This window comes from Diabrotica undecimpunctata, chromosome 1 (genome assembly GCF_040954645.1).
Source record: "Diabrotica undecimpunctata isolate CICGRU chromosome 1, icDiaUnde3, whole genome shotgun sequence".
NCBI classification, from domain to species: Eukaryota; Metazoa; Arthropoda; class Insecta; order Coleoptera; family Chrysomelidae; genus Diabrotica; species Diabrotica undecimpunctata.
Genome location: NC_092803.1, coordinates 202,842,701 through 202,870,560, shown reverse-complemented (window position 1 = coordinate 202,870,560; position 27,860 = coordinate 202,842,701). Strand labels below are relative to the sequence as shown.

The window sequence follows — 27,860 nt, the reverse complement described above, 5'->3', positions numbered from 1 at the left end:
TTTTTTTTTTTTATTAAAAACATTCAATTTGTAAATACTAACATCCATAAAATGTCAAAAATAAACTGGTTAACGGTTTTATAGTTAACTTTATCCAAAGAATATAGACGCTTATTATTATTAAGCGTCTATATTCTTTGCTTTAACGAAAGTATAAGCTGAACATAGTCGCAAATGTCAACCACGGAAAGTAATATTTCAGTTTGGCAGTGTGGGCATATTTCATGTTTTTATAATGTATATGTTGTATGCTTCAAATGTAAAGAGAGAAAGCTTTAGAAAAGTGCATTTATGTTATGAATTAGGCAATTTTTAATTTATATAAAACAAGAACGAATAAATATATGTTTCTTTGGAGACTAATTGCAGTTAATGGCTTTTTTTGTTTAAACATTGGCTATGAGTGGATGAGTACGTATGCTTGATTGTCAGTTACTGTCACTACAGTAACACTAAATTTGACACATAGCACATGTGCCATTGTGCCGTTAATTGACAGAAAACACGTTCCATGAATGAAAACAATAAAATTTGGTTTGGTGAGGTAGATTAGATTCACGTCACGGTAGATTTGGTTGTGGTAGATTCATTCGGTCACATTTGGTCACGGAGTGTTGATTCATTGCTTAAAGCTAATAAATCTTGACGATATTCACCGACGAGAATTATTAAAAATAAAAATTGTATTAAAAACAGTATTTTTGCGACATCTTGTTTTTGTGTGAACTGCTAAGGTAGGTTTTTTTTAACAAATCTTTCAGTTGAATACTTTGTTTTCTTAAAAGTCTACTAAACAAAAATTATATGAACTATTTATAAAAGAAAAGTGTGCTAAATTAGATAGATCATCTTTTCTAATAGTTTTTAATTATAACGAAACCTGAGTAAACCGGTTCCTGTTTAAAGGGAAATCCTTTATATGATAGAAATTTTGTTGATTACCGGCATGTTATAATGTAGAGAAGATAACTTGGATAATGCAAAATATTGTTTATACCAGAAATTTAATTCACTACAATGTAATTCTGTTTTTACACAGATTTCACAGTATAAATAACTAAGATCTGAGATTATCAATTCTTGTTTTGAGATTTAAAGTTGGAGTATATGAACTCTTCATTAAGATTATTAGATAATTTTACAACTTAGTAGTAACACAGCTAATTTTGTATGTGACTTATTGGCTTTACTACACATAGTTTTAGCTTATTGCCAAGAATTAACAAATTTGTATTAAAAATTAGGAGAACAAGGAACAAATAAGAAATTTAGACTCTTACAGCTAAATGGAATGGTGATAGTATCAAAATATTTTATATTAATTAATTAACCCTGGGCAAATGACAAAAACATGAATTATGACACAGATATAATAACAAATTAGTCTCCGAACAAATTAGAAAAACTCCTCCCAATTCACATTATTACTGAGTGTTAGATATTGGTTCATTAAAACTTAATTTATTCCATATGACTGTATGTAGTATAACATAACTAGAAGCGTTTAAGATCTAGGTATTTCGAAAAATTCTAAAAATTTGGTTGATAGAATATAAAATGTATAAAAATTCGTTATATATGATAGTATATTTGTCATAGTAATGATCAGGCTTTGATAGAGGACATCTAAAGAAGAAAAATTGTTGTGGTACTGAAGAAAAATGTATGTAAATGGTAGGCATTCAGCACCAGACTACTATATTTGTCTTACCACCTTAAAAACGAAAATAATATTTAATCTTTATTATTTACCATCTGTCAATGAATAAGGCAGAAATCTCAATAATACAGTAGGAGTATTTCTAAACATATTAATTTTTTTAAGTCTTCCACATGTCTGGAGCTATATGTTATATAAAAAAGTAGTTAATAATGGTTTGTATAGCTTCCTTATTATAGAATTTACAGTGGTGATGAGACCAAAAATGAGAAGTTTTACTGGATGTTGTTTGTATCAGATTGATTGATTGATTAATTAAATATTTTATACTGTATTCTTGAAATATCTTTATTTGATAATAAATGTGCACTTATAGTGTCATTTAATATATAGCTTTTAGGACAAATTATTTATAATTAATTATGTTAGAAAAAGATAAAACATGGATGAATGCTGGGACGACAATCCTGATCCTTGGGTGGAACCCGCAAATCCAGCTCCCCAAAGTACGCAATATAACACAAATAATTGGTATCAGGAGCGCCCTCAACAAAATTTCAGAAGGGGTAATCCCAGAGAGCAACGTACTAATTGGAGACAGAGAGATAGGAAACCTGATGAAAACTCAGAAAGTTTAAATGTCGAGTCGAAATATGTGGGAAGGATAATAGGTAAGTTGTTTTTATTTAAGAGTTTTACAATTTTTATTTGATTCTTAAAAATAGTGAGTGGTTCAAAGATTCTAACAGTGCCATTAATACCCTGTGACCCTGTGTCAAAAGTATAATCAACAACATATAAATAACTATCTCATAAAAATAAATACATTTAAAACAAAAATATGGAATTTACAAATCATTTAAAGCTAGTTGGATGCTATACTTAAAAATGGGCAAAGATATTCCAATAAAACATATACCGTCATCACTGAATCTATTGAAAAGTCAAGAGAAACATACCACTGAGCTATAAAAACCATAGTTTGTGCTGTAATATGGAACATTGAACAAGCAAGTATTTCTGGTAACCATATTAGTTATTTTAAAGGAGAACAGCCCAAGCAGGACAGGGCAACAAATGTGACCAGATAACAGTGTAAAAAGAAGTATTGCATCTTTCATTATCCTGCAATTTTCCAGAGTATAAAGCTTAAATTGGGTTAGAATATCTTCATAAGAGTAAGTATGCAAAGGCATATTCAAATTGTGTGCTATAAACCATAGAAATTTAGTAGAAGGGAAACCATACATTAGAGGTATACTGTAAAGTTGAGTGCAACCATACATTAGAGGTATACTGTAAAGTTGAGCACTAACCAATGCATTGTACACTATCTTTGTCATATTAATGTATAGATTTATAGAAACAAAACCAAACATTTGAAGAGCTTTACTAGTACATACCTGCGAATCAGAGAAAACTCCCTTTAAAGTTCTTTTTAGTGATCTATTGCAAAGCTGGTAATAAGACCATTGGAACTCCAGATCTAGAAAATCTAATACAATGACATTTACCTATATTCAAAGTCATTTAATTAGCTATTGACCAATTCTGAAGAGCGGCTATATCCTTATTCAAATTAATGCAGTCATTAACACTGTTTACTCTTGCATATAACTTAAGATCATCTGCAAAAATAAAAATTTGGAAAACTGAAAATTCAAACCAATATCTTTTATGAACAGATTGAAAATCAAGAGTCTAAGGTGAGATCCTTAAGGAACATCAGAATGAGCTGAAATTTGTGCAAAAACTGTATGAAATAGAAGTTGTTTAGAATTAGTCAGTTTATTCAATTCTGGACTTATTTTGAACGCATGTTTTTTCGCACCCTAGAAGGGGTGAAACTCACCTCCATAGCAAAAGCACACATTGGCACAATATCACTTTTTTTCTTTGCCGTTAGCTATGTATTTGCCAAATTTGATGTCAATCCAAGCGGTTCTTTAATATTTACAGCAAAAACCGTGAATAAATGGACTAAAAAGGAAATAAAACTTTTCGAAACATCAATAAATGAAAATATTGGTTTCTCTTACCTTTATTAAAGTGATTACCGCAAGCTGTTTTTACTGTTATATATTAACTTAATAAATAACACGCTACAATTTGAATTTAAACAGACTGGCAAGTTTGGACCTGAAAAAGGAGAATCCGTCTGGTTTAGGGCAATAAATTATATTTAATAGCCTCTTGACGAATGAGAGGGCGAATATCAACACGTGCGTTTGCTTACAGTTGGGAATTTGCTGAACAAATGTACTTTAACATAGACCATTTTTTACTTTTTTTTCCAAGGTATCCAAGGTCCTTTTTCCATATATTAATATAAGTACATTAGTACATTACGTATGTCTAGCAGTGGACACGTAGAGGTTGATGATGACATTACATAGTGTTTTTTTTTTCAGGACGTCAAGGGTCAAAAATTGCATCGCTACAAGAAGAGTCGGGAGCTCGAATACACATCGATAAAAATTCATTCGGTGAGGAAACCGAGATAAAGATTTCTGGAGATTCGGCTGCCATTCAAAAGGCCAAAGAGTTAATAATGGATTTAACAGTGGAGAAAAAAGCAAATTATGAGCAGAATAATAAACCACAAGAAGAACCTAAGCAAGAAATGGATCTAGATACCTTCCTAAAACAATGCGAAGACGCAGAAAAGGCAGAATGGGCAAAGTACCCCCCAACCGTAAAAAACTTTTACGAAGAACATCCGCAAATATCAAAAATGTCGCAGAAAGAGGTTGACGAATTTCGCCTATCTAACAACAATACTATGGTGAGCCGTGTGTTTAAAACGGAATCGAGTCTACCGGTGCCAAAACCGTGTATATCGTTTTATTTTGCGTTTCATCAATATCCAGATATATTGGAACTAATAAAAGAAGCCGGATTTACAGAACCTTCGCCAATTCAGTCTCAAGCTTGGCCTGTACTTCTAAGTGGCGAAGATCTTATAGGAATCGCTCAAACTGGAACAGGTATGTACTTTTTATCGTTATTATCATCAAAATTATCTTTATTTTTACGTGTGGTCGGTTTCTCTGGATACGTTTCTTCACGTGTTTACATCTTACAATATACCAATACGAAGTTTGCTCGAAAAGTATACGACTTTCATTTATAACTTCACGCCAGAACGTTTTAGCGCCCTCTGTGGGCTACGAGCGCAATTAGAAAGTCTTCACGAAAACTAGTCGAATGGCGCAGTTAGCAACTTCATGTATAATATCACAACTGGTAGGGTATACAGAAATAACGGTATGCTTTTGCACTTGAAGCTGCTATTCCGTGACGTCAATGCCAAATATAGGAAAAAGTTTGTTTTTATAATTAATTTTTAGATACTTTTGAGATGTAATGAAATATTGCGGTAAAAACGCAATAGCTTCAAATTAATACAATTAGAAATTTTCCTTGTAAAATGTAATTTTCACCAAAAACATAAGGTATTTATGGTCAATTTTACTTTAAAAACTGTTTCAAATTAATGCCTAATGCCTTTTTTGTGCTTATTAGGCGCTTATAACAATGTGTTGAAGTTTTCCATCGCATGTTCGATACATTTGGATTTTTCTAACACTTTTTTGTTGTTTTTAACTATTTTTAACGCTTTCTCGTCAAGTGTAGCGGTTTTTACCACCTTTTAGTGTATCCAATGGCTAATAAAGAATTTGAATTGCTTTATCAATCTTTTTCCATGCTTCTCCAAGTTTTTGCAGCTTTCTCGACAATTTTTAATGCTTTTTTATGCTTATTCGGCGCTTATAACATTGTGTCGAAGTTTTCTATCGCTTATTCGGTACATTTGGATTTTTCTAACACTTTTTTAACGCTTTCTCGTCATGTGTAGCGGTTTTTTACCGCCTTCGAGGGTATCCAATGACCAATAAAGAATTTTAATTAATTTATCAATCGTTTTCCATGTTTCTCCAAGTTTGTACAGTTTTCTTAACAATTTTTAATGCTTTTTTATGCTTATTAGGCGATTATAACGTATAAGAAGTTTTTCATCGCTTATTCGATAATTTTGGATTTTTTTAACACTTTTTTGTTGCTTTTAACCGTTTTAACGCTTTCTCATCATGTGCACTTTCTTTTTTTTTACCACATTTTAGAGTATCCACTGGCCAATAAAGAATTTTAATTGATTTATCAATCGTTTTCCATGCTTCTCCAACTTTTTACAGTTTTCTCGACAATTTTTAATGCTTTTTTATGCTTATTAGGCGCTTACAACATTGTGTCGAAGTTTTCCAACGCTTATTCGATACTTTTGGAGTTTTCTTGTCGCTTTTCACCTTTTTAAAGCTTTCTCATCATGTGTAACGGTTTCTTACCGACTTTTTGTGTATCTATCTACATCTATACAGCCCTTGCTGTCCAATTTTTAATATAGGCCTCCTCTTCCTTCTTCCACGTCTCTCTATTGTAGACAGTTTGTATCCACTTAGGGCCTGCGTGTTTCTTCAAGTCATCTGACCATCGCATTTGTGGCCTTCCTCTTTTTCGTTTGTAACTATATGATCTCCAGTGTATAATCATCTTATTCCATCTGTCGTCTTTCTGTCTTATGATATGTCCAGCGAACTTCCACTTAAGTTTTGCTATCTGCGTTAATACATCGGTCACTTTTGTTTTGTTGCGGATCCAAGTATTTCTTTTCTTGTTTGATAGCCTGATGTTCAGCATTTGCCTTTCCATTTGTGTATCTAATGGCCAATAAAGAATTTTTATTGCTTTATCAATCTTTTTCCATGTTTCTCCAAGTTTTTGCAGCTTTCTCCAAGTTTTTGCAGCTTTCTCCACAATCTTTAATGCTTTTTTATGCTTATTGGGCGCTTATAACATTGTTTCGAAGTTATTCATCGCTTCTTCGATGCTTTTGGATTTTTCTAACACTCTTTTGTCCCTTTTAACCTTTTTAACTCTTTCTCGTCACGTGTAGCTGTTTTTTAGCGCCCTTTTAGTGTATCTAATGGTCAATAAAGAATTTTAAAGGCTTCGTCAATCTTTTCCCATGCTTCTCCAAGTTTTTGTAGTTTTCTCGACAATTTTTAATGCTTTTTTATGCTTATTAGGCGCTTACAACATTGTGTCGAAGTTTTCCAACCCTTATTCGATACTTTTGGAGTTTTCTAACACTTTCTTGTCGCTTTTCACCTTTTTAAAGCTTTCTCATCATGTGTAGCGGTTTCTTACCGACTTTTTGTGTATCTATCTACATCTATACAGCCCTTGCTGTCCAATTTTGGATATAGGCCTCCTCTTCCTTCTTCCACGTCTCTCTATTGTAGACAGTTTGTATCCACTTAGGGCCTGCGTGTTTCTTCAAGTCATCTGACCATCGCATATGTGGCCTTCCTCTTTTTCGTTTGTAACTATATGATCTCCAGTGTATAATCATCTTAGTCCATCTATCGTCTTTCTGTCTTATGGTATGTCCAGCGAACTTCCACTTAAAGGTTGCTATCTGCGGTAATACATCGGTCACTTTTGTTTTGTTGCGGATCCAAGTATTTCTTTTCTTGTTTGAGAGCCTGATGTTCAGCATTTGCCTTTCCATTTGTGTATCTCATGGCCAATAAAGAATTTTAATTGCTTTATCAATCTTTTTCCATGTTTCTCCAAGTTTTTGCAGCTTTCTCGACAATTTTTAATGCTTTTTTATGCTTATTGGGCGCTTATAACATTGTTTCGAAGTTATCCATCGCGTCTTCGATGCTTTTGGATTTTTCTAACACTCTTTTGTCCCTTTTAACCTTTTTAACTCTTTCTCGTCACGTGTAGCTGTTTTTTTAGCGCCCTTTTAGTGTATCTAATGGTCAATAAAGAATTTTAATGGCTTCGTCAATCTTTTCCCATGCTTCTCCAAGTTTTTGTAGTTTTCTCGACAATGTTTAATGCTTTTTTATGTTTATTGGGCGCTTATAACATGGGTTAAAAGTTTTCCATCGCTTATTAACCTTTATTAATGCTTCCTCGTCATGTGTTACCGGTCTTAACGCTTTTTAGTGTATCCAATGACCAATAAAGAATCTTAATTACTTTATCAAACTTTTTCAATGCTTCTCCCATTTTTTACCACTTTCTCGATGATTTTTTTATTTTTATGCTTATTCCTCATTTATAACATTGTGTGAATGTTTTTAAATGCTTATTCGATCCTTTTTGATTTTTTTAACATATTTTCGTTAAGTGTATTCGATCAATCACACTTAATATAATATCTCTTTAGATTTAAGAGTGCCTTTACATCTAAGAACTATTTTTTGTGATCAATAATAGTCTATTATTTGTTACTAATTTTTCTTATAGGCAAAACATTGGCATTCCTTTTACCCGCATTAATCCATATCGAGGGACAACTTACTCCTCGCCATGAAAGATCAGGACCGTCTGTGCTCGTCATGGCCCCAACGAGAGAGTTGGCATTGCAGATTCACAACGAAGTACAAAAATACAAATACAGAGGTATCACTTCGTAAGTACCAACATATATACAATATTTTTTAGGCAATGCTCATCAAATTGCATAAAAACCTAACAAACATTTTTTTTATTCTTTTTAAGTAAAATTTTTTCGTATTTATTTTTTATATTTTTTTATGGGTTTCAAATTGTTGGTATTTTTCACTCTTATAGTATATATATATATATATATATATATATATATATATATATATATATATATATACTTGACTATAAGTATATGTATATATATATATATATATATATATATATATATATATATATATATATATATATATATATATATATATATATATATACTTGACTATAAGTATATGTATATGAATTTAATATTGACACGTTCCATCTCTTTGTGGACTTTAAGTCAGCGTATGATAGCGTCCTAAGAGGTAAATTATACGAAGCCATGAATGAACTTAACATTCCCCATAAATTAATAAGGCTCGTAAAAACAACTATGAGTAAAGTGATCTGCAGAGTGCAAATACAAGGCGATATGTCACAAGCGTTTGAAACATATGCAGGGTTAAGGCAGGGAGACGCGCTGGCTTGCCTTCTCTTTAATATAGCGTTAGAAAAGACTATAAGAGATGCCGAGTTACACAATAGGGGAACAATCTTTAATAAATCAACGCAGATTATGGCTTACGCTGACGATCTGGATTTGATCGCACGTACTACACGAGGACTTAAAGAGATGACTTCCACCTTCTTGACAGCCGCACAAAATATGGGCCTTAAAATAAACGAGGAAAAAACCAAAATGTTAGCATCTATTCCAAATAACAGAGATAGAGCTAGAAACGCCGAAGAAAACTTCAGTATAGACCAATATAATTTTGAGGTAGTAAATAAGTTTACATATTTGGGTTCTCTCATAACAAACGATAATGACACATCTGAATAAGTAAAACGGAGGGTACTGCTAGCAAACAAATGTTATTTTGGACTAAGCAAGCAGCTAAAAAACAGAAATTTAAGCCAGAAAACCAAACTAATAATATATAGAACACTCATCCTACCAGTGCTGACATATGGGTCAGAAACATGGACCATCTCCAAAACAGACGCAAATCTTCTGCTCGTCTTCGAAAGGAAGATACTAAGAAGAATAATGGGCGCATTCTGTGAGAATTTTATTTGGAGAAGGCGATATAATTTCGAATTGTACGAGAAGTATAAAAAAATAGTAAATGGTAGAGATGTAATATCCTTCATAAAAATAGGTAGGCTTAGATGAGCTGGACATGTGTCAAGAGCAAATGAAAATTACCCACCCAGACGAACTCTATTATCGGTCCCAGTGGGAAATAGGAGTAGAGGCAGACCACGACTGAGATGGAGGGACGGTGTGGACGAGGACGCAAGGAAAATCGGCGCGGCAAATTGGCAACGGTTGGCGATGAACAGAAACGACTGGCGAAATAGACTGGGGAAGGTCAAGGCTCAACTAGAGCTGTAGCACCACTGATGATGATGATGATAAGTATATGTATAACTATTTTTACGAAGGACTGATTTTCAGGCTGTTTTGAAAAAGCTTTGATATATTAACCTATTTTTTAATATATCAACAACGCGTTCGCATTAAAACCTACTTAAGGATAATCAATTCCATAGTGTTCTGATAATTATCTCATTTTTCTATTTGGGCTTGACGTGACGATCTTTCGCTTGTTAACTAGTATTTTTGGCAAACTATTCAATCACACCTGATACTAACGCAAATAAAAATGTATGAAAATAAGTTTAGCAAGCATAGTACATTTAAACTTCAAAGACTTCGATGGGCTGGTCATGTAGTGAAAATGGAGACCGAAAGATTGCTGAAAAGAGCCCTAGATAGTAAAATGCAGCGCGCAAGACCAAAAGGAAGGCCACGGAAAAGGTGGGAGGATGAAGTGGCAGCGGACGCGCAAAATTTGCTAGACGTGAGAACCTGTGAGGCCAATGCCCGATTTGGGCTGTAGCGCCATTGGAGAGAGAGAGATGACGACCTATGTGTCGAAACTGCTGATTCTTGGATGTATGTCCGGGGCAGAGATATGTAAGACATGTGGTGACATACGGTGAAGATCGGTTCGCCATATTGGTGAGTATCTGACAGATTGTTGTTTTTGTCGAGTAGTTCTGTGCATAGAAATTTAATTTTAAAAATATTTTGAGCTTATTTTTGTACGGTTTTTACGTTTATTTAAAGTGAAACTATTATGACATCGTGTTCTTTTATTTTATGTCCAAATAACACTCGTAATAATAAGAAAATCTCCACTGGAATATCTTTTCATAGGTTAGTATGAAATTATAAACAGTGTACAGGGCGGTATTACTTCCGTTTTTAGTGATGCCGCGTGTAAAAAGAACATGTAATCTTTTTAATTTGGTTTATGTGGTTGTAGATTTCTTAAAGATGTTGAAAGGAGAAATGCCTGGATACAGTTCGTAAATAGTGTGGGAACTGGGAACCTTCAAAATTTAGTAAATTGGACATTATAATTATAATTACACCTGGACATTACACAGTATACAACTTCAATTGTACATTTCACTTGCTTTCATTTGCAAATAAATAAGTTTGTATAGGTGTGAACAAAGAGATTTCAACTAGAAGGTTCTTGATATTTTGTATAAAGTACTAGTTAATAATTAATCACATTTTTGTTTTGGCCATTCTATAAATACGTACTATTTGACATTTTTTTTGATGTAACAACTTTGAATAAGGCTACTTTATTTGTGTATAAAATGAAGTTTCAGTCAGCTTATAAAAAAATTTTGGTGCATGTTGAACTGAAAAATAAATTTAGTGGTAACTGCTTTCCTTTAGAAGATTTAAATATTTTAAAATGCAATCCCACCGATCACATTAATATCACTTCCAGAGAATATAGATTAAGTAATAGTTGTGATACTGATGTGTCAGTAGATATAATTCATGATCACAGCTATATCGATCCTTTGTCTCAATACTCTAAAAGCATAACTACATACATTGCTGGTTATGTTGTGTTTTACTTACAAAAAAGATTAGTCTGTAGTGAATGTTTAAGCGCCTCAGTAAGTGCCACTCGGAACAACTTTTTATTTTCATTTATTGATAAAAAAAATAAAAAAGGATTGCAATATCCATCTGAAAGTGTAATTGATATATGCTTTATGGCTGAGACAATTTTAAAAGAAATCCCTTCTCCAACTTGTATGAGTACCAACGATTTAGTTACAAAAGTTTTACGGAGGTACATAAACAAAGACATCTTTTTAAATTTACTTAGTGATAGCATTGATCAACAATTCTCAGATAATCACAGAATACTTTTAATAAAGGCTGTAGCAAGCCGCTATATTGATATTAGGATGTTCTATATGTGCAAGAGTAAGACTGACAAATCTCTCAGTATGAGACCTCTTATTAATAAAGTGGTATTATTTAGTGGAAAAAAAAAGCTCTTTCATTTTTCTAATTTTTATTCGAGGGCTCGATATACCATCATATTGTGAGCTAGTTTTTGTACCAGCTTTATACATAGGATGAGTGTATCAAACTTTATATGTTACGGAAAATAAACGAAAAGCCGGTGAATATCGACAATCGCCTGTTGAGTTAGTTATTGTTGACAGTTGCAACAGCTAAAAAGTAGTATTTTCAACCGTTTAAAATATCCCGCGACTTTGACACTAGCTATAATATCCCTTATCATAGGCTCGCATTACTGGAAAAGGGATCTTTATATGCAGATATAACAATTCCATAGAAACCACAATAATGTAAAAAATTATAAAGAACACGGCATGTCTTTGATACAATTCTTTAACTACCTACCTATACACAATAACTAATGTTTATATTTTTTATATAAATATATAAAATAATTATATATAAATATATAATTTATATTAATAGTACATGGAACTAACATATCTAAATGTATATAAACTTATGTAAGTGCACTTGCTAATTGTTGTTTTTTACTTGTATGTAAATGTTATAAATTTAAAACCATATCATTGACTGGTTTTGTACATTTTTTTAAACTTTATGTATGTAATAAATTTTATAATTATTATTAAAGTGTACTTGAAGAGTACTAAAAATGAAAGTAATTTTATTCCAAATAACTAATATTAATCTAACTCAATGCTTATTCCCAAACTAAACAGTAAATCGTAAATACAGTTTGAATTAATTTGAATCCGGACCTGCCCGTCGCCATATTGGAGAGTACATCCTGTCAAATTAAGTGGTCCCATTTAGTAGATACAGAAATATAGTTTGTGTCATATCCCCTCTCTTACATATCTCTGGTCCGGGGTTATTGTACCGTAATTTGGTGAATATTCCTTCTGACATCTTCAATATCTATCTTACGCTTTTAAAGCTTTTACGTTTCTTTCTTGTGCGCGCTTTTGTTGCCTCTATAGACACATATGGAAGCACATTTCAACGTAATTTTTTGGTATATTCTGTGCGGAAACATTTTACTTTTTCACTTCTCTTCCTGCAACGCCAGGGAGCGTTTATGTGATCCCCTTCACCATCACACCGTCCATGGTCTACAAACAACTACTGCTTCTGAAATATGAAAGAGTGAGGCTGGAAATGCTTCGCCTTCAATTTTGGCATTTTATAAAATTAAAAATTAAATCCTACTCATACACCATATATTTTTCTAGAAACTTAATACTTTTAATAACTTAATCTTTTTAGAACTATAAAAAATATTGTGATCCAAGTTTTGAATTTAAAAGTGTAGAAATCTACAAATAATATAATAAAGTTTATGCTTTCACCATCTACAGGAGTATTTTGAAGTATACTATAGTGTATTTTTATCTATGAGAGAGTAATAAAACAATAAATTATGTATGCAAATCCCTAAACTGTTGATACGGGTGACTCAATGAAAAACAGATATTTGTCAACAAGTTTACAGAAGTATATAGGAAAACAATTTTAAATTGACTATGACCACCAGGTATAAAGGTTGGAGCAGAATAGAATACAATAGTTGTGAGGGTTACTAATCCCTAAATAAGGTTGCCAGTGTCGGAGTGATGGAGGTTAACAGGTACTAATGAATTTGCAAGAAATGTAAGATGTTTATTTTATTGGTTATATATAACCAATAAAAGTTTAATAAGTACCTACCTATTTGCAAAATAAAGTTTAATTCTTTAGATAAAATAAAACGTTTATTTTATCTGAAATAAGTGCATTCCACGAAGTAAGGGTTTCAACAATCAAACATTTAATTCTTTAATTCCAGGAATCTACGACAGTAATTGACTAGATAATTGCCTTCTAAACTTATTCCACAGAAAATGTGATAGTGGGTTTTTCCATTTTGTAGGAAGGTCCAAGTGGCGTATTCAAAATTCTTAACAGTTCACTAAAAGTAGGTACTTCAGTTGCAAGGTGCAGTTTATTGTGTATACTAGTGTTATGGAAAATTTGGAAGTGCCGTGTAAACGCCGAAAAATTGGTCCTTTAACAGTTAATGAAAAAACATTAATATTTAATTGTTTTAAATCATTTACAGACAAACGTTTATGTGAAAGTGTTGATGAGACCGTTGAGTTAGTTAGCAGTACACTTGGTGTTGGGAAATCTACGATTTACAGAGTTATTAAAGAAGAGAAATGTGGTAGTTTTCAAATGCCACGTAATGCTCCAGGGAAACCAAAATTTCAAATAGAATATCATTTTAAAGAAGGACTTCGACGGAAAGTGCATGAATTCTTCTTTAGACAAGAATTTCCAACATTGGATAAAGTTCTTGTCTCAGTTCGAGATGATAAGGATTACCCAGAAATGAGTCGAAGTACGTTATGGAAACTTTTAAAAGAAATAGGCTTCCGCTGGAAAAAGAATCCCAGAAAGTCTATTTTATTAGAAAGAAGCGATATTGTCATATGGAGAAGACATTTTCTAAGAACCATAAAGGAAATGAGAAACCAAAAAAGAAAAATATTTTATCTTGATGAAACATGGATCAACGAGGGTCATACACCAAATAAATTTTGGCAGGATGAAACTGTTACAAGTCAAAGGCACGCTTTTGTAAATAACTTATCTACTGGTTTAAACCCACCATCAGGAAAGGGACGCAGGCTGATAATAGTACACATTGGCAGTTCAGACGGTTTTGTTGAAGGTGGTTTATTAACTTTTGAATCAACTCGTACCGGTGACTACCATGAAGACATGAACGCTGATGTCTTTCAAGAATGGTTCGAACAAATGATAGATCTTCTTCCTAACAACTGTGTAATAGTAATGGATAATGCAAGTTATCACTCCAGACTTATAGAAGGACTGCCCACAACCAAGTGGTTAAAAAAAGACTTGCAGAATTGGCTGAGTTCAAAAAATATTACGTACCATCCCGGATCTATAAGAAAGGAACTTTATTCGTTGTGTGCCCTTCATAAAGAAAAATTTTAAAAATACGAAATTGATGAAATTGCCAAAAATCGTGGAATGACAGTACTTAGATCCCCACCATATCATTGTGAATTAAACCCGATTGAACTGGTATGGGCACAGATAAAGAGTGAAGTTTCAAGAAAAAATACCTCTTTTAAAATTCATGATGTTAAACAGTTGTTTTTGGAGGCCGTAAATAATGTAAAACCTGAAAACTGGGAAAAGGCAGTAAATCACACTATTAAAGAAGAGGAAAAAATGTGGAAGCTGGACAATATTACTGATAAAATGATCGAGCCAGTTATTATAAATCTTGGTTCTGAAAGTTCATCTTCTGAATCTGATTTGGATTTGTAACAAGTAGCTGTAAGTTTTATATTAATCTTTTTATTCATCTATTTAACATACCTTAGACGGTTTTAAAAACTCTTTTTCTCTTTTGTAATTTTTAAAAATTTAAAAAAATGTGAATTTTTTAAAACCCTTTTTAATGTAGGCCAGTCAGTTCTAATATAGTGTGTGATAAAAGAGGTCACTTTTGTTTACATACACATAACACTTTATAACACTGAAATAATTCATTTATTTTTTACAATTATTCAAAGTAATTTTTCAATTAATCTTGAGCACGCCCTCTCTCTCTCGTTCATAAAAATAAACTATAACCGTGACTATTTCTCTCATTTCAAAAGTATTTCTATATGCGTTTATATTCGTTGCTAGAACCATAAGATGATACATAACCGATGTGTACCTAACTACAAATTTTATTTATAGAGTTTGCATTTACGGTGGTGGTAATAGACGAAGCCAAATCGATGTCGTCAAAAAGGGCATTGATATCGTTATCGCTACGCCTGGCAGGTTAAATGATTTACATGATGCTGGTAAGTTATGTTAAGCCTTTATATTGAATCAAAGTTAAGCGGTAAATGAATGAAAATGTGTATTTTTTTCAGATCATCATAAAAACTTTATGCTCGTGATGAGTTCAATTTTTTCTTAAATTCGGTTTTTTTAAATTTCGATCCGTCTCGTCTTCTTCCTAGTGAATATACGAGGTATGGCAATTAAATTCCAGAAATTAACCACAAGCAAATACGTTACGAGTAAAATTATATTACCGACCATCTCACTAGTCTTCCTCTAACTCTACGCAATGTTCCTCAAAAGATTGGAGGCACTCTTGGTATTCTTATATATTATAAGGTGTAACTTCATCTTGAGGAACAAGAAAAAGTCACAGGGGGTGATATTGGTGCTATAGGGTGGATGTAGCAGTGTTGGAATGCCTTTCTTCATCAAAAACTCTTGCACAGCAAACGAAATATGGGCAGGCGCTTCAGGACACCAGCTTAGAACTGTCCAGTCATTGGTTAGAAAGAACATATTCGCGATGATTGATGCCGCAGATATAGAAAAAAAAATTATTAGCATTGCCTTCAGTCGCGACTTAAATATTCTCGCTTTCTTTGACCTCTTTCCATCCACTGCTAACTTTGTTTTCAAATGTCTTACTCAATTATTCAGGTCTCATTTCCATTGACTAACCGACTCATCCAATGTCTGTGAAAGAATCGTCACAGATTGAGTTTCGTATATGTTTCTGTACAGGGTACAGAACAGTACTGTGTAACAGAGTACCTATCTACAAGTGAAGAAGACATAGAAGATCTACACTAGGGCAGTACATACAGTATACCGAAAACCAACCCATACTGACAGGTACTTACACGCAGACTCACACCATCATCCTGCACGATTAAATTCGGTAATAAAAACCTTAATAACAAGATCTGAGAAACTGGCAGATGAGGACCATAAGAATGAAGAAATGCACAAAGTCAAAACAAGTCTAAGAAAAAATGGTTTCTCCATGTTCATGATTGAAAAAGCACATAAATCCCGAAACAACAGCAAAGATCCAGAAAAAGAAGAAAAACCAGTCGGTAAAACTATCCTGCCCTATATAAAGGGTACGACAGACAAAATCAGCAGAGTTCTAAGAAAAAACAAAATAGAAACTATTTTTAACACCGACAGAAAAATAGCAACCATATTACCATCAGCAAAAACAAAAGTTGCATTAGAAAATCAAGGCGTATACAGGATCCCGTGTGAAGACTGCGATAAATCGTACATCGGACAAACAAATCGAAGGATACAGGTTAGACGCGAAGAACATCGAAACGCCATCGAAAGAAAAGAAAAAACTTCATCCCTAGCACAACATGTCATAAACACAGGACATAAAATAGACTTAAATGGAACAACAATGCTAGCCAACATCGAAAATAAGGCCAAACGTGTAATCAGAGAAGCCATAGAGATCGAAAAACATCCGAAAAATTTAAACACCAGAGATGATGCCCAAAGACTCCCAAATACGTGGAAAACAATTCTGCAGAAAAACGTAAAAATTAAAATAGCGAAGAAGACCACGCCCACTCTGCGCACAGGACCAATGACAAGAAGCGCAACAAGATATTTAAACTCAGCGTGCAGCGACCGAGAAATCAGTTCGCCTGTAACATCAAGACGAAGCAGAATCTGACTTGACAATGGCAAGTGTGACCTTGCCGAAACGTCGTCAAAACAATGGTTTTTCTAAAAACCAAAAATATTTAACGCGGAGTCAAACCCGGAAAACAACTGAAACCACATATATATATATATATATATATATATATATATATATATATATGTTTCTGTTTCTGGATGAGAAGTTGTGTGAATGATTTCTTTGTTGCTGTTTATCTCTGCGGACAACGCACGAATGCTTAGGCGGCAGTCGGCTTTCTCGTCGGTGCGACACGTAACAGGAGGTAATTCATGCGAATCGTCATGTACGGATTCACGCTCCACATTGAATCACTTAGCTCATTTAAACAAGTGCGTTTTCGACATGCTCTCGTCTCCGTACACCATCCGCAATTTTGACAGGATTTCCTAGTGGTTTTGCCATATTTAATCAAAAATTAGATTACAACAGTAAGTTTCTCTCGAAACGTATAAACCACAAACCAAATTTGCTATAAACTTCAAACTTTGGTTAGAACTAATTCCCATTTCCAGACATATATTTACGAGTAGATATTTTTATGTGATTTTTCAGTTTCAGTTGTGACAGTGCAACATTTTTATGTTGCTGTGTTACCAGTTCCCGAGTAATAATTAAATGCCGAAACTTAGTGGCCACACCTCGTATATTCATCCTAACTGTGAATAAAATCTCTAACGTCACTATTTAAAAAAAGTAATTGCGAAATGTGACTATTAAATAACGAAACCAACGTTACAAATTATATGACAGTAGAGCAACGACTGTTGTCAAATTTCGCAAGAAACTTAAAAAACTGCTTCTGAAACTGATAATTTATTGAAAGTAGTAGGTATACGGGAATCAGCAATTTCGTTTACTGGCTGACTTCTTACACTTTTGACCAAGCAACGCACAAGCGCCCAATACTACACAAGGAGGAATGACACTAGAGACAGGGAGAGAGAGAGAGAGAGTATGACAATTACGAATAAACGTGTACGGATTCCGCCTTGTTTGTGAAGAGGTTTCTAACCAAGTACAGTATTACAGTGCTGCACCATCCGTCTTAATTACCAGATCTTGCACTGTGTATTTTTTCTATGCCTTAACGTGAAATCTGCACAAAATTTAAGTGGGTTAACACTGTAAGAGAAAAAGAGACTGTTTTAAAGGAGCTGACAGAAGAAGCCTTCTATTACTATTGCAGTTGTATATTCAAGGAGAAAATAAGTACACATCGATATTATCGGTTGTTGGTTACTACCGACAAACTCAAGAAAGCACAAGATATCAAGAAAAACATCGTCCTTGCAGTATTCACTAAGTGACACAGTGAAGTCGACGGGTCTATTCGTCTGTTGGGGCCCACCATGAGATGTAACTCCGTGGAGTAAAGGAGAAATAACTAAATTTGTGTAGAATCATAATGTAATACTTTTCAACGTCCATTTTGTTATTTAACACTCACATCTCATATACACGCATGTAAGACTTACAATTAGTTGGTATTTATTTTTAGGACATTTAAATGTAAAGTACGTAACCTATGTGGTACTTGACGAAGCAGATAGGATGTTGGACATGGGTTTTGAACCGCAGATTCGAAGAGTTATGTATGCGGTAAGGCCTAACAGACAAACGGTGATGACCAGTGCTACATGGCCTAACGGTGTCAAGCGTTTGGCATTGTCATATATGAAAGATCCCATTCAGGTGTCCATCGGGGCGCTAGATTTGACAGCTAGTCATACGGTACATCAAACAATCGTGATTCTTACGGAAGAAGAAAAAAGGGATTATGTAAGTCATTTATTGATACGATTAAAATAATATTATTATTAATTAATTAATTAGTATAGTAAAAAGTACTCTTTAATCTAATTCTACATATTCTCAGGCAAGAATTAACAAATGCAGTATAAAAAACATGTGCTTATGTATATAGCGTTTCTTATATGAGTATATTTTTTAGTTCTATAATTTTGTTCGTAATATGGGAGAAGACGACAAAATTATTGTATTCTGTGGAAAGAAAGCGGCAGTAACAGACATTACCAGTGATTTACAAGTAAGCGGTGTTCGTTGTGATTGCTTATACGGAGATAAGCCGCAAGAAGATCGTGAACAAGCATATCTAGATATCAAATCTGGTTACAATAGGTTACTGATAGCTACAGATCTGGCATCTAGAGGTTTAGACATAGACGACGTCACGTAAGTACTAATAATAATGTGAATCGCTGAGTTTATTATATTCGTATTTTATATGTTGCTACAATACAATTAATTTCTTAGAGTGTATGTTAGTAAATACAGTCTAACCTGCCACATTAGGACCTCCCCATATCAGGACAGTTTGAGGAACAAATTTTTCTAAGATATGAACGGTTCCGCGCCTATATAGTTCTCTACGAATGGGTGTATTTCTAGCGTGATATGTGACCTTGAATGACTCTATACCGTTTTGACTTTCTTCTATTGTGGGTCTGTGTTTTCTCTCAGTCTTTTTTTGGTCGTTGGTCTTGAGCAGTGAAAGTTGTCTGGTGTGAAATTTTTAAGATTCGTACCTACTTGACATTGTGATCGTTGTTTGTCCATCGTTTTTGTGGAAATATGGCCGAGAAAAGGAAGAAAAATGTTGTAACAATGGAAGAAAAGTTTCGTGCGTTGAAGCGGCTAGATGCTGGTGAAACGGCTAAGATTGCTGTTGAGATGGGTGTAAGGACTAGCACTGTGAGTGACTGGAAAAAATCTAGAAACAAAATTGAAAAATGGTGCTCATCGTAGGCTTCAACAACTGGGATAAAGAAACTGAAAATGACCCTAACAACTATATCAATGAGTGTTTGTATCTTTGGTTTACCAATCTCAGGGCCTATATTAAAAGAAAAAGCCTTACACTTCAACAAAGAAATTGGAGCTGATAATGATTTCAAGGCAAGTGAAGGATGGTTGGAGAGTTGGAAAAATCGGTACGGTGTGCGGAAGCTACAGATGTGGTCAGTGTCTGCTGACCCAGAAGTTGTCGAAGTCTTCAAAAAGACCTTACACAGCTTACTAGACGAAGAAAAAATTACCGGAGACCAGCGTTACAATTCTGGTCTAATACTCTGGCCTCAAAACAAGAAGACAGTGCACCAGGATCCAAGAAGAAAACGGAAAGAGTGACAATTTTAGTCTGCAGCAACGCTACAGGATTTCACAAACTGCCTCTAGGATTTATCGGAAAGTCAAAAAAAACCTAGGGCTTTCAAAAACTTTTCAAGAGACTTTTCTTCCCTGCCAGTTTAGTACCTTCATCAAAAGGTTGAAAAACATTTAACAAAAAATAATCTAGAGAGAAAGGCAGCCCTGCTGTTGGACAACACACTCTCTCATCCAGACCCAGAAGAACTAATAGATGGCGAAATAAAGTGTCTTTTTTTGCCCCCAAATGTGAAATCCCTCTGTCAGCCTATGGACCAAGGTGTAAAAGAATCTATAAAACGTGTCTATCGACAAAAGTTACTGACGGTATTGATTGCTGGAATGGATGAACGAGAAAACGTTACAGAGACTCTAAAAAAAGTGGACATGTTGGATGTGGTGATGTGGGTGGCACAAGCATGGGATGACATGAAAAAAAAAACAATGGTAAGGTCATGGAGGAAGCTGTTAGACCACAAAACATCTGATGAGTGGACGGGAGAAAAACCGGAGGAAGGTACCAATAAAATTTTCAACGAAGAAGAAATCGCTGAACTGGTAAAGAACCCGCCGTGATCTGAAAAAATGAAAGAAGACGATGTTAACAAGTGTTTGAGTGCAGACGAACAGAACGAATTAACAGACAACAATATATTAAACATGGTGTGCCGGAATGATGATATAAACTCAGACGACGAAGGGGATGAAAGCACTGACAAAAATCCGGTCGTAATGAGCCACTCTGAAGCATTCAAGTCGTTCGAGGCTCTGCTGTGCTATGGTGAAAGTCAAGAAGATACTTGTTCAAGTGACAAGACGTGATAATCTTAAAAAGGATGAAAGACATGGCTTCAAAAAAACGTGTACAGTGTGGAAAGCAGCAGAAAACAACCAATTTTTTCAAAAACTAATGTGTAAGTTGTGTAGCCTTTTATTTTTAGTATGGAGCATAGAGTGTGTATGTACTAAGTTTATAAACGTTTAATTTTTGTTTATAAGAACAGAAATACAACTTGAAAACTCTATAATCTTTAGGTTTTTATTTTATCTTTCTTGTCTATGTAATGTATGTATGTATTTTAGTCCTAATATTAAATGCATAAAACGCTATAAGCTGTGCATTGTAAAAATTTCAGGCCGTTTACAGCTACATATTTTTAAATAGTCTTGATATCCGGATCGGTCGGTCGCCACATTGATCCGGATGTGGCAGGTTATACTGTGTTTGGATCTTCACGAAGAATTTAGAATTATTTTAACTCATATTTTTTATATCCCCAGGGAAATGAAATTTATAGTAACATTGTTTTAAGAATCATACTTATAAAATAAGAATTTACATTAAATAGCATCGAGCAAGAAATAAGCTAACGACCTCTAATTATGCAACCCAAAAGACAATATAAAAATTGCTACTGCTGTTTACAGAGTTGCATATTTATTTTTATTAAAACCATAAATTAAATACTATGTTTGCATGAGAATAAGCCACAATTGATTGCAATGACAAATATATGTTACCTAAAAAATTTGATGTTTCGATTTCCACTCCGGAAATCGTTCTCAAAAAAGATTATTGAATAATTTAGTTGAAAAAAGGTGTATATAACCGCCAATATTGTTGACAAGCTATGTCATGTCAACAAAATTGGACGTTGAATCACTTTTGCCCACGGTGTTATAGGTAACAGCCACATGTGGCTGAAAAGATGTGAGAGTGGATGTTTTGCCTCGTGGAAAATTCAAACCCTGATTATCTACGGTAATAATTATGTGCTGTAAATGTTTGTATGTGTTTAGAATGTTCCTGTTTAGTGAACCTGTTTTGTGTGTGGTAGATAATGATGTGTATACTGGGTTTCTTATTCCGTTTTTGTTGATGACTTCTTAAAGCCTGCTACATTCTGCTGATGGATTCGCCACACATTTTTTCTTCATTGAGTAGGATGAGGGCTGCTTCTTTGATTTTTCTCTTTTTCATGTATGTTTCTTTCATGACTATTGTTGCACAACCTGAATAGTGTCTTTTGTAGTAATCACTAACCCATCATATATATTAACAGAGTGATGTAGCACTACACCTTGCAAAGGAACGTCTTAGTGTAGCACTTCTACACTTTTTTAGATCTAGTGCTACACCAGAAAACAAAACACCTAATATAAATTTTTATTCAATTATAGGCACGTCGTGAACTACGATATCCCCAAAAATATTGAGGAATATGTTCACCGAATTGGACGAACTGGTCGTGCTGGCAAATATGGTGAATCTATAAGTTATTTTACAAGGAGGGATTGGGCACACGCTTCAGAATTGATTAAAATTTTAGAAGAAGCACAACAGGTGAGTTTCATTTACATCAGTAGTACACTTTTCGAAAAAGAATAGAGGAAACACTTCTTTGTCTATATGTCACTAGAAATAGTGCTTTCTCTTTTCTGTCATTTACGATAGATGGCGCCTATGTACTCAAAATAGAGACCTGTCTTTCTGTCTTCGAGTTTTTCTTCCCAATTTTTCCAAATATGTCATACTGTAACCTGAATACAAACTTTAGACAGAAAGAACGGTACATTTAAAATATATAAAGAAATTTACTGTTAGTATTAGTATTTGTTTTGTTAGAACCAATGGATTTTAAAGAAAATTTTCATTTTAGTTCGTGCCAGAAGAATTGCGGATATTTGCAGACGAACACGCTGCTTGGAAGGAGAGGAGAGACCGGGAAGGGCCGCCGAGAGGTGGCTTTTCTAGAGGTAGAGGAGGGGGGCGACGTTGGTGAATGCTGTGAACTCTGTGATCAAGAGAGGACCTCGAATCTATTATGTATTTACATTACGTTGTTTATAATTTTTTGTAAATGTGATTTTTATAAACGTTTCATGTCATACTTACGAAGAAAATTGTTTTTTTTTGCTTCTTTTCTTTAATATTAAATAAAAGCAACACAAAATTCGACCACGAGCCATATGAAAATAATGGATGCTCCGAACAAACAAGAAATTGGAGAAAACATTAGGAACTTTGTCTGGAAATGTATGAAATAGGAGCAGAAATTACTAAAAGAAATATCGGGAAAAAGCAGGCATTTCAGTATGAATGATCTACTTCTGATTTTGTTATTACCTCAAAGTATCGCGAATATATTCCGATAGCTCTATAAAGACCGATTCTTGTCAGTCTAATACGTATTTTAGAATCAAATAAAGCAATTGTACAAGTGGTAAATAAAAATGTAAATAAATGTAACCGTGAGTTAAATTCCCAAAGAGGAAGACCGAAAAAGACCAACGACGGTTAGTGAGGATTAGGAATCCTAACAGCTTCTAGTCGGCTAGGATTTGCAGTTCACTTAATTTGCTATCGAAGAGAAGTCTTCGGACTTCTCGTTGCTTCATATAGAGGCCGCTACTAGCATACTATTATGTTACTATAAAGGACAGATAGTGAGAGCATTTAATTTCAGTTCAAGCTATCACAAGTATTCCTGATGAGAGGTGAATACTTTGAAACATGTGTAGAGCAATGGTGGAGCTTGAACTGAAAAGAAATTCAATAGTGTACTTTTATTTCAACGTGTTTTCTTTACGTAAAGAGTGCAAAAGATGGTGTGTTTCAAAAGTAAACTGTAGATCTATTGTCGGAATAAAAGGTTATAGTATAATAGTAGTTTCCAGTAAGCTTGGATTTGCAGTCCACCTAATTACTGTTATATATATATATATATATATATATATATATATATATATATATATATATATATATATATATATATACATGAATTTAATTTCGAGGATTCCTGTATTTTGGCAAAGGAAAAGAACCATTCAAAACGTGTTTTCTTGGAAATGTGTTCCATAAAATCGAGTACATCTTGCATCAATAAAAAGTCAGACATAGATAAACTAAGCAACATTTATTGTTACTTACTGGAAAAACATCCAAAATAAAATTAATATCTACCTGCACCCGTACCCACACAAATTACAGTTATATGCATAACATGTTGCATACCATTAAGACAGGTTTAAAAATTAAAATCACCTAAGATGGGCCTCTAGTATTTCTTAAAAAGAAATATGATATTTATAATAAGTACACCTAATTACTTTTTAATCATAGGATTTTTTCTTTTTGTTCTCTATGTGCCAGAGTTAAAACACACCAGTAAAAGATGACAACAAAATTTTTACTACTTGTACCTAAATTTTAAAGAATTTTAAAATGTATTTTGTCCACTATTTTATATTTTATGTGTGTGTTATTAATGTTGAGTGTCTATGCTTTTATAAATAATCTCAACGACTAGTAAGTTGCACTGAAAATTTGTGATATTTTATAAATATTTACACTTTTTCTTATTACAGTGTCTTGAAAAAGGAATAAAACCATTCCGAAAGCTAGACAGAAAGTCATAAGAGTGTTTCATTAACATCCCGGCCAATTTTCTGACTGCAACCCTAATAAACTATGTTGTTTGTATATATATATATATATATATATATATATATATATATATATATATATATATATATATATATATATATATATACCGGTATTTAGGCGCCACGCCCTTCCGGTAGGGATGTATGGAGGAGTATCACTGAGCCGCAAGCCCTTATCTTTTGCCGTACTGCTCCACCATAGGTCGATCAGACACCAGCATATTCTAGTCTAAGCCGCAGATTCATCTAGAATTTTAAACTGCTGTGTTAGCCTTTTTTATTTTTCTGTACACCGAGCTGGGACACGAACCCACATCCACTGAACCATTCGACAGTGAAGCGAATGAGAATCGACCGCCTAGCCCGCTTGGCTATCTGACCGACCAATTATTAATTACTGTTATGCCTTGCACCATAAATGTATGATAATAAAAACATATTTTAAATTGACTGCTATTAAAAATTGTGGAACAAAATTAAGCAAATTTTTCCTGGAAATAACTATTGCAAATTGAATTAAACTAAAACACTAAATAGCTACATTTCAAATTTCTTTATCCTTTATTAAAAATTTGGGAAATCAAGGATGGGGGCCCTTATTGGTGCAATGGCGAAGATAAAACTCCTCTATACCTTACCTAGAACCTAGTACATCTCGATTTAAAAATACAACTTTTAATATAAAAGTATATTTATTATACATGATAATTACTAAGTTCTCGGAAAGAACCACGTTGAAAATTTAAAACTATGTTTCGGCACCTATTTTTCAAGTTCAGGGTCTCAATCTGCCTACTCCCCTTACTCGTGACATACCAGTATCTTGCTCTGTAGAAATACAAGAATCGTTAAACGAAACTGAGGTCTCAATCTGCCTACTCCTCAATGTTGTATAACATCATTGCTTAACATGGCTTTAAAATTTAGACCATCTTACTACCACCTAATACTTAGGCCTTAATCTAGTCTTATAACAATTTACACTATATTACTAATCAAGTAAAATCTATAATAATGTTAAATTAACTAACTTTCTTCTAAATAAGCCTATAAAACTATAATAAAAAGTCAATACAGATACAAAACAAAAATACTTGTGAGCTACAAAAATTGTTAATCAAATTTAATTTTTAATGTTCTTTTTTTATTGGAAGGAAAATAATGCTTCTTCATTTTTATATTCTTTGCCTTTTCCTGAAATTCTTCTCTGCCTTCTACCTTGTTCCTTGAATTTCTCTCATAAATTTGGTAAAAGTTTCGTTGTTTAATTTGTCTATGAAAGTCTTCTGTTTGAAGTCTTCGTTTGGTTTCTTCATGGATCACATTTGTATGTTCTAGCTTCCCTTTGACAAGCTCATTAATTTCCTCCTCATGTCTCGATTTGACAATTGAAGTTTCTCCCAAACACCTTGCAACATCATCTAAAACAGGCTTAGTAATAATTGAATCACTAAGATTAGATAGTATTACAAGAAAAAACTAAATGACAATTATATAAAACCTTAATAAGACCAATTCACCTATGGATCAGAAACCTAAAAGTGAACAAAACAAATTATCTGCTTCTGAAGAAAAAATCTTTAGCCACATGTACAAAGGAATAAAAGCAAATTGCAAGAAACAATGTAATTTTAAAAATCTGTTCTTCCAATTGTTGATTGGAAAGACAATTGGAAGAACAAAGTGAAATAGATGAAAATGGAGAAGTAATCTTAAACAGGCCAAGACTCAAAAAGGATCGTCGAACAAATAATAATGTTAAAAATACAATAACTTGAAACTCTATAGGTATTTAAGAGATAAAAGTTGTTGATTTTCCAGAAGTGTGAGATTTATTACATGTTGAAAAATGTTCATTCTATATTACATATCAAGGGATGAATGTTGTCGATTCTGCTAAGAGTAAAGTTTGTTACATGAGCCATGCAAGGGTAAAAATTACACAAATCAAATTATAATAGGATTAATAAATTATAACTGTCCTAGGTATCAAATTTTTTTTTTGTGTTTACCTTCTTCCCTGAATAATAAAGCATCATTCTGTTCCATAACTTCTGACGCCGTTGCTACCATATCATTTTGATCTCGTTTTTTTTTTTGTATATTATACTTCCTAAACAAATTTATGATATCGTAATTCCACATTTTTAAATATTTTGCTGCAAAGATGACAGGCTCCTGAGCAAATTTCAGAGCTTGTTGAACTAGATGAAGAACATGAATCCATAATTCCTTGCTATAACAAAGTCGTGGATATTTAAATATGGTATTGTAACAAACAGTTTTTAAAACAATTGAAATTTAAAAAGTTAAGATTGAAATTTTTTGTGTGTTTGAGTTTGAATAAAACCGCCTTAACTTAACCTCAAAAACTTCATCAATTTCGTGACTACATTCTCCTTACCAAAGAAGAACTAGGACCTAAATAGGTAGGCAACAAAGAAAAGAGAAGAAGAATAAGTAAGGTTATGTTTGGCTTTTTTTAAAATTTACTTTATTATAAAAATAATAAATTAAACAGACAATATCAAAATCCAATAATGAAGCCATCTAAGACTACTCTATTGAGATTTCCACTTATATTTGGAGGCTTGTTAAGTATGATAGGCATAGGTTTCTTTACTAGGTAAAAAACTCCAAATTTTATGAAGTTATTTATTTCATTAATTAATAATTTTTAGAGAAAATTGGTTAGGAGATGTAGAAGGTGCCAAATCTGTACTTTATAAGGAAAATAATGAGACCATTAATATGATAGAAGACTTAAAAAAAGAACATAGAAAAATGATAGAATCAATGAAGTAGCTGCAGTGATATTTAAAAACTTTCTGGACTGTTTTAATTTAATTTAATTGTAGGTAGATGATCACAGTTCTGTGATAGTATAAAAAGATAAGCATATAATTGTGCAATGCTACTAGCAAGATCCAGTGTAAAAAGAGATTGTTAATGATATTTGTCTACAAAAATAAATGTTTTTATATAAGTGCATATATTAAAAACAATTTGTTTAGTTTATGAATTTCTTATTGTTTTATACCCATGAAATAGAGATGGTAGATGAAGTAGATACTAATATCTACAGGTTGTATACACTTCATCTA

The 27,860-nt window shown here is 33.2% G+C and overlaps 1 protein-coding gene and 1 long non-coding RNA gene across 3 annotated transcripts; both read left to right on the top strand.

The window, feature by feature from the left end:
* The first annotated feature begins 503 nt into the window (after positions 1 to 503).
* Positions 504 to 23,214, top strand: LOC140432878 (probable ATP-dependent RNA helicase DDX43). 2 transcript variants are annotated; one of them, XM_072521028.1, is made up of 9 exons: positions 504 to 734; positions 2,090 to 2,331; positions 4,072 to 4,647; positions 7,985 to 8,150; positions 15,360 to 15,469; positions 18,644 to 18,924; positions 19,097 to 19,338; positions 22,492 to 22,654; positions 22,971 to 23,214. In XM_072521028.1, the coding sequence occupies exons 2-9, from the start codon at positions 2,103 to 2,105 to the stop codon at positions 23,091 to 23,093; spliced, it is 1,890 nt and encodes a 629-aa protein (XP_072377129.1). In that variant the 5' UTR covers positions 504 to 734; positions 2,090 to 2,102; the 3' UTR covers positions 23,094 to 23,214. The 2 variants fall into 2 exon arrangements, with proteins under 2 accessions (XP_072377129.1, XP_072377130.1); XM_072521029.1 differs by having other exon boundaries at positions 2,054 to 2,331.
* A 4,008-nt stretch (positions 23,215 to 27,222) lies between these two features.
* On the top strand, positions 27,223 to 27,772 carry LOC140442155 (uncharacterized). Its single transcript, XR_011951061.1, has 2 exons — positions 27,223 to 27,382; positions 27,438 to 27,772. It is a non-coding gene; the product is annotated as an uncharacterized lncRNA (long non-coding RNA).
* The last annotated feature ends 88 nt before the right edge of the window (positions 27,773 to 27,860 follow it).

What these genes read in the sequence shown, in the direction of transcription:
- LOC140432878 (XM_072521028.1), top strand. Translation starts at nt 2,103, where the DNA reads ATGGATGAATGCTGGGACGACAATCCTGATCCTTGGGTGGAACCCGCA. An exon ending in AATCGCTCAAACTGGAACAG is followed by an intron (nt 4,648 to 7,984) that starts GTATGTACTTTT and finishes TTTTTCTTATAG; the next exon opens with GCAAAACATTGGCATTCCTT. An exon ending in AAATGATTTACATGATGCTG is followed by an intron (nt 15,470 to 18,643) that starts GTAAGTTATGTT and finishes ATTTATTTTTAG; the next exon opens with GACATTTAAATGTAAAGTAC.